The sequence below is a fragment of the Heptranchias perlo genome, unplaced genomic scaffold (genome assembly GCF_035084215.1).
Source record: "Heptranchias perlo isolate sHepPer1 unplaced genomic scaffold, sHepPer1.hap1 HAP1_SCAFFOLD_556, whole genome shotgun sequence".
Taxonomy (NCBI): domain Eukaryota; kingdom Metazoa; phylum Chordata; class Chondrichthyes; order Hexanchiformes; family Hexanchidae; genus Heptranchias; species Heptranchias perlo.
In genome coordinates this window covers 79,833-85,790 of record NW_027139577.1, presented here as the reverse complement: position 1 = coordinate 85,790, position 5,958 = coordinate 79,833, and the positions used below count along the sequence as shown (strand labels likewise).

The 5,958-nt window shown below is 60.4% G+C and overlaps 1 protein-coding gene across 1 annotated transcript in view; it reads right to left on the bottom strand.

The window, feature by feature from the left end:
• Positions 1–216: 216 nt before the first annotated feature.
• Positions 217–5,958, bottom strand: part of LOC137315677 (zinc fingers and homeoboxes protein 1-like) — a 32,752-nt gene continuing 27,010 nt past the window's right edge. The window contains exon 2 of the mRNA XM_067980186.1: positions 217–3,912. Coding sequence (XP_067836287.1) covers positions 1,197–3,860 — 2,664 coding nt within the window. The 5' untranslated portion in view covers positions 3,861–3,912 and the 3' untranslated portion in view covers positions 217–1,196. The remainder of the gene's footprint in view (positions 3,913–5,958) is intronic.

Here is a 5,958-nt window from a genome sequence, read left to right as displayed (position 1 = left end):
GTGCCTTGGGACGTTTTACGACGTTAAAGGCCACTGTATAAACACAAGTTGTTGTGAAAGCTCCCTCTGCACTAACACAAACGTGTGACAACAGGAAGTGCACAGGCGTGAGATTAGCGCTTTTTAAGATGTCGGAGACAAAACAGTCAGAGCCGGAGGAACTCACAAAAAAGAAAGGGAGGCAGACACGAGGCAGGTTGATTTACAAAAGGTTTTTTTTGGAAATCACAACACTTTTTGAACAGTCTGAATAAACGCTTCAATAACCCAACACTAACTGGCTCAGAAACACATGTGGTTGATCGATTAACTTAACAAAAACTCCCAACGAAAACAGCAATTGGGCCGGGGGGGAAATCAGATCAGTTCGAAGAACGGTCCCCGGGGGGGGGGGGGATGGGGTTGGGGGACAGTTTCTTAGTCTGGGTGGTCCGGAGGGGGACTGGTCCACTTTGGTTCCGTACGGACGACTCGTGACCCTCCCCCCCCCCCCCGCCACTTGACCTATTTACACGTTTTCAGTCTTGTCGCCGTGTGGTGGGGATTACTCTGCCCGGTCGGGGGGGTCGCTGCTGGGGGGTCAACTTCTTAACCCAGGCCATCGACACTGGTCCCCATTTCCAGTGGAGATCGGCCTTTTTTTTTCCTTCCTAACCCACGTCCCCCTCCTGAAGGTGCTGACCCCTTAATTTGGGTTCGGTTGGGAACGGTTAATTCAGCACAGACCTGGGGTTGGGGGTAAGATGGAACCCAGGCCCTACCTGCTCCGTGTGGGGCTCAGTACCACACCAGACGGTGCATTGACCCGGCCTATCCGTTGGGAGAGGGGTGCTGGAAAGCTCTGGCGATCGGGTCCCAGCAAGGTCTCATACGCCCCCCCCCCCCCGGCCCTCCCACCCCGTACCCGAAGGCAAGGACGGGCGGGGGTATCCGAGCACTGGACTGGAGAGGACGAGGGGATAGACAGCGGGAAGGCACCCCCAAAACGGACACCGCCCCCCAAAGCAGCATCTCACCCAGGAGAGGGAGGGGTAAAGGACCCCCCCGGCCCACGCACGGGAAGGGGACGCTCCTAGAACAGCGATTGGGAGTGGGTGGGTGGGTGGGTGGATGAAGGGACAACCTCCTGGGAGGGAGGGGGTGGAAGGCCCCCCAGACCAGATAGAGTTGACCCCGAGGGGGGGGGGGGCGGGGGGTCAAAGCATCACCCTGACAATGTGGCTGCCGTGATCCGGCTTCCTGTCGCTCGGGCCACCGCCGCCGCCTTCCTCCTCCTCCTCCTCCTCCTCCTCCGGCCCGTCCTCCTCGGACTCGGCCTCCAGCTCCAGCTCCAGCGGCTGGGCCCTCCGCCGGAACCACTCGGCCACCTGCTGGGCGCTCATCCGGGTCTCCACGCACAGCCGGTACAGGTCCTCCTGCCTCAGCCGGCCGCGCTGGCTCAGGTACTCCTCCAAGGGCCCGCAGGCCCCCCGGGGTCCCGGTCCGGCCGCGAAGGCCGTGGGGCCCCGATGCACCCACTTGAGCTGCCCGTTCTTCAGGGCGTAGCGGGTGTCGCCAAACCACTGGATGATGTCGGCCCGGGCCAGGGCCGTCCGCTCCACCAGCCGCGTGTAGTCATCGCCGCTCGGCCACTGCGATCGCAGGAAGGACGTCTTCAGGATGGCCAGCTGCTCTTTGGTCTTCCTGGGGCGGCCGCCCGGCGAGGGGCCCGGGGCCTGGGCCCGGCAGGCCGGGGTTTCTGTGGCGACCGAGCCCCCGGTGACCCGCAGGGCCGAGGTCTCCATAGCGACCGAGCTCCCGGGCAGGCCTGAGGCCTCCTCGGCCTTTCTTTGGTTCAAATGCACCTCCTCCACCTCCACCTCCTCCTCCTCCTCCACCACCTGGCTCTGGGCTGCCGCGGTCTCCCGGTGAAGGGCATCCCCGCCCGTCTCTCCTCCGCCCCCCTCCCGGCCAGGCCCGGCCTCGGGTCGGGCCTTGGGCTCCCCTCCTCCGTTGCGCTGCTGCCAGGCCCGGCCCCCGCTGAGGCGGAGCTGGAAGCAGGAGGCGGGCAGGTTGCGCAGCTGGTAGCGGCTGTCGCTGAACCACCGCTTGATCTCCGACTTGCCCAGGCCTGTGCGGGCCTGCAGCCTCCGGGTCTCCGGCTCGCCCGGGTAGCGGTCCCGGGCGAAGCTGCTCTTCAGGGCGGCCAGCTGGCCCTTGGTCTTGCGCCAGCGCCTCTCGCCGGGAAGAGGCGGGGCCCCGGGCAGGCAGCCCCAGGCCTCGAGGGAGGTTCGGGCCTTTTCGGGGAGGCTGGGGGCTCGCTCTCGGGCCTCCCCGCAGGCCCCGGGCGAAGCCTGGGGCTCGTTTGGGTTGGGTGGGGGGATGAGGAGGAGCGGGCGGCGGCTGTCAGCGAGCAGGGCCGGCGTCGGTGGCACGGCCAGCCTCAGGGTCCCCGGCTTGTGCCACAGCTTGTCCCGGGCCTCCCGCACCTCCTCGGGGGTCCAGCTGATGCCGTGCCGCAGCCTCTGCACCATGAACCAGAGCCGGACCCGCTCGGCCGGCAGCCCTGCTGACAGGCCGCAGCGGGCCAGCTCGGCCGGGGTCGGGTAGGGGAAATGGCTGAAGGCCTCGGCCAGGGGCCCGGCGGAGTCCAGCTCGGGGCCTGGCTCCTGAGGGGCCGTTGTGGGGTCTGTTGGGGGCCCCGGCTGCTCGAGCGAGGGGGAGGAGGAGATGGGCGCGGGGAGGCCGGTCTCCGGGACAGACCCAGGCCTGGGCCTGATCTCCTCCTCCTCCTCCTCCTCCTCCCGGCCTGGGGTCCGCTCACCCGCCTCGTCCTCCAAGGTCAGGTCGATCTGCACAATGTCTGGCTTTCCCCCCTCGCCCTCCCCCTGGCTGGGGACAGGGCCTCCTGTCAATCCGGGGACGGGGCCTCTGGTCAGTCCGAGGCTGGGGACGGGGCTTGCAGTCAGGCCGAGACTGGGGCCTCCAGTCAGTCTGGGGATTGGGCCTCCAGTCAGTCTGGGGATGGGGCCTCCCGTCAGGCCGGGGATTGGGCCTCCAGTCAGTCCGGGGATGGGGCCTCCAGTCAGGCCGGGGATTGGGCCTCCAGTCAGTCCGGGGATGGGGCCTCCAGTCAGGCCAGAGATTGGGCCTCCAGTCAGTCCGGGGATGGGGCCTCCAGTCAGTCCGGGGATGGGGCCTCCCGTCAGGCCGGGGATTGGGCCTCCAGTCAGTCTGGGGATGGGGCCGCCTGTCATTCCGGGGATGGGGCCGCCCGTCAGGCCGGGGATGGGGCCGCCCGTCAGGCCGGGGATGGGGCCTCCCGTCAGGCCAGGGATGGGGCCTCCCGTCAGGCCGGGGATGGGGCCTCCCGTCAGGCCGGGGATGGGGCCTCCCGTCAGGCCGGGGATGGGGCCGCCCGTCAGGCCGGGGATGGGGCCGCCCGTCAGGCCGGGGATGGGGCCGCCCGTCAGGCCGGGGATGGGGCCGCCCGTCAGGCCGGGGATGGGGCCGCCTGTCAGGCCGGGGATGGGGCCTCCCGTCAGTCCCAGTAGCCCGTAGAGTTCCTGCAGCACCACGGTGGGGTGGGCGGTGTGCAGGTGGATGTTGAAGGGTTGCAGCTGGTCGGTGTGGTAACCGCAGATCTGGCAGTGATAGCCCTCGGGCCCCTCCTCATCGTCCTCGTCCTCCTCCTCCTCCTCCTCCTCCTCCATCATCCAGCGGCGGTTGGCACCCAGCGCTCGCTCCCGGTCCCTGACCCGGTCGTAGACCACCTCGGGGGGGCTCCTGGCCCAGGCCGCTTCCTCGCCCTCGCCCGGTGCCCTCTCTGTTGCACTCTGCTCGACAGGGCGGGGGGTGCTTGACTTCCGCTTGGCTGCCATGCCGGAGGGGAGGGGAGGTGGGTGGGCAGCGGCGGCTAGCTGTGCTGCATACCTGCGGTTCAAACGGAGAGAGACACTCAGGGCTGTGCGATCCTCCGCCACCCCCTCACCCGCCTCTTCTGCTTTCCCCCCCCCCCCCACCTCTGCACTCAACCCCCTTCACGTTCCCCAAGGGACTGACCACCTCAACGGGTGCCAGAGACCGTCCGAGGGCTGCAACCTAGACTGTTCCTGCTCTGTGTGAGGCTCAGTACCAATTGTAGCCCCCCCCCCACACGGCCCACTCCCTCCCCTCCCTACCCCCCGGGCTGGGATCAGCTAACTCAGCACCGAGGAAATATATGTGGATTTTCGAAAGGCCTTCGATAAGGTACCGCATTGTAGACTCATGACTAAGGTCAGAGCATGTGGAGTCAGGGGACAGGTAGCAGAATGGACAGCAAGCTGGCTACAAAACAGAAAACAGAGAGTAGGGGTTAAAGGTAATTACTCAGACTGGCGGAAGGTGGGAAATGGTGTTCCACTGGGATCTGTGCTGGGACCACTGGTGTCCACCATTTACATCAACGATTTGGACTCGGGAATCGGAAGTACAATTTCAAAATTTGCGGACAACACCACATTAGGGGTTGAAGATATGAGGTGGTGATTGTTCTGAGAGAAATTTGCTCATTTCTAACTCTTTTCAATTTAAAAAAAATTGATGCTCCTCCTTCTGCTCCCCTTCTTGGTTGCTTTTCATTTAACTCAAAGGAAGAATGCAAGAAGACATTCAATAAACCTGCCGAATGGGTGTGTAATTGGGAAATGAATTTCAATACAGATGAGTGGGAGACGGTACATTCTGGTAGGAAGAATAAGGAGGCCACATACTGCTTGGATAATAAGAGTCTAAATGGGGGAGAGGAGCAGAGGGATCTGGGGGTACAGATACACAAATCATTAAAATTCAGCAACGCAGGTTAATAAGGCCGTAAAAAAGGGCAAACCAAACCCTGGGGCTCATTTCTAGAGGGATAGAATTGAAAAGCAGAGAAGTTATGTTAAACTTGTATTGAACCTTGGTTAGACCACACTTGGGAGCACTGTGCACATATCTGGTCTCCATATTGTAAAATGGATATAGAGGCACTGGAGAAGGTGCAAGAAAAGATTCACAAGGATGATACCAGAACTGAGAGGTTATAACTATCAGGAAAGATTGAACTGGCCGGGGCTATTTTCTCTAGAAAAGAGACCTGATAGAGGTCTTTAAGATTATGAAAGGGTTCGATAGGGTGGTCGTAGAGAAGATGTTGCCAAAAAGAGTAGTAAGCCTGAGGATTGGGAGGGTTTTAGAAACCAGCAAAGGATGACCAAAAAATTGATAAAGAGGGAGAAAATAGAATATGAGAGTAAACTAGCAAGAAATATAAAACCAGATTGTAAGAGCTTCAACAAGTATGTAAAAAGGAAGAGAGTAGCAGAAGTAAACGTGGGTCCCTTAGAGGCTGAGACAGGAGAAATTATAATGGGGAATAAGGAAATGGCAGAGACGTTAAACAAATATTTTGTATCTGTCTTCACAGTAGAAGACACAAAAAAAATACAGGAAATAGTGGGGATAATGAGAGTGAGGAACTTAAAGTAATTAATATCGGTAAAGAATAAGTACTGGAGAAATTCATGGGACTAAAACTGTTCCCATTGGCGGAAGGGTCAAAAACCAGAGGACACAGATTTAAGGTGATTGACAAAAGAACCAAAGGCGACATGAGGAAAAGCTTTTGTGTACAGCGAGTGGTTGTGATCTGGAATGCACTGCCCGAGGGGGTGGTGGAGGCAGATTCAATCGTGGCTTTCAAAAGGATAAGTACCTGAAGGGAAAAATCTTGCAGGGCTACAGGGATAGGGCGGGGGAGTGGGACTAGCTGGATTGCTGTTGCAGAGAGCCGGCACGGATTCAATGGGCCGAATGGCCTCCTTCCGTACTATAACCATTCTATGATTCTAAAAGCCGATAAATCCCCTGGACCTGATGGCCTACATCCAAGGGTTCTAAAAGAGGCGGCTGCAGAGATAGTGGATGCATTGGTTGTGATCTTCCAGAATTCCCTAG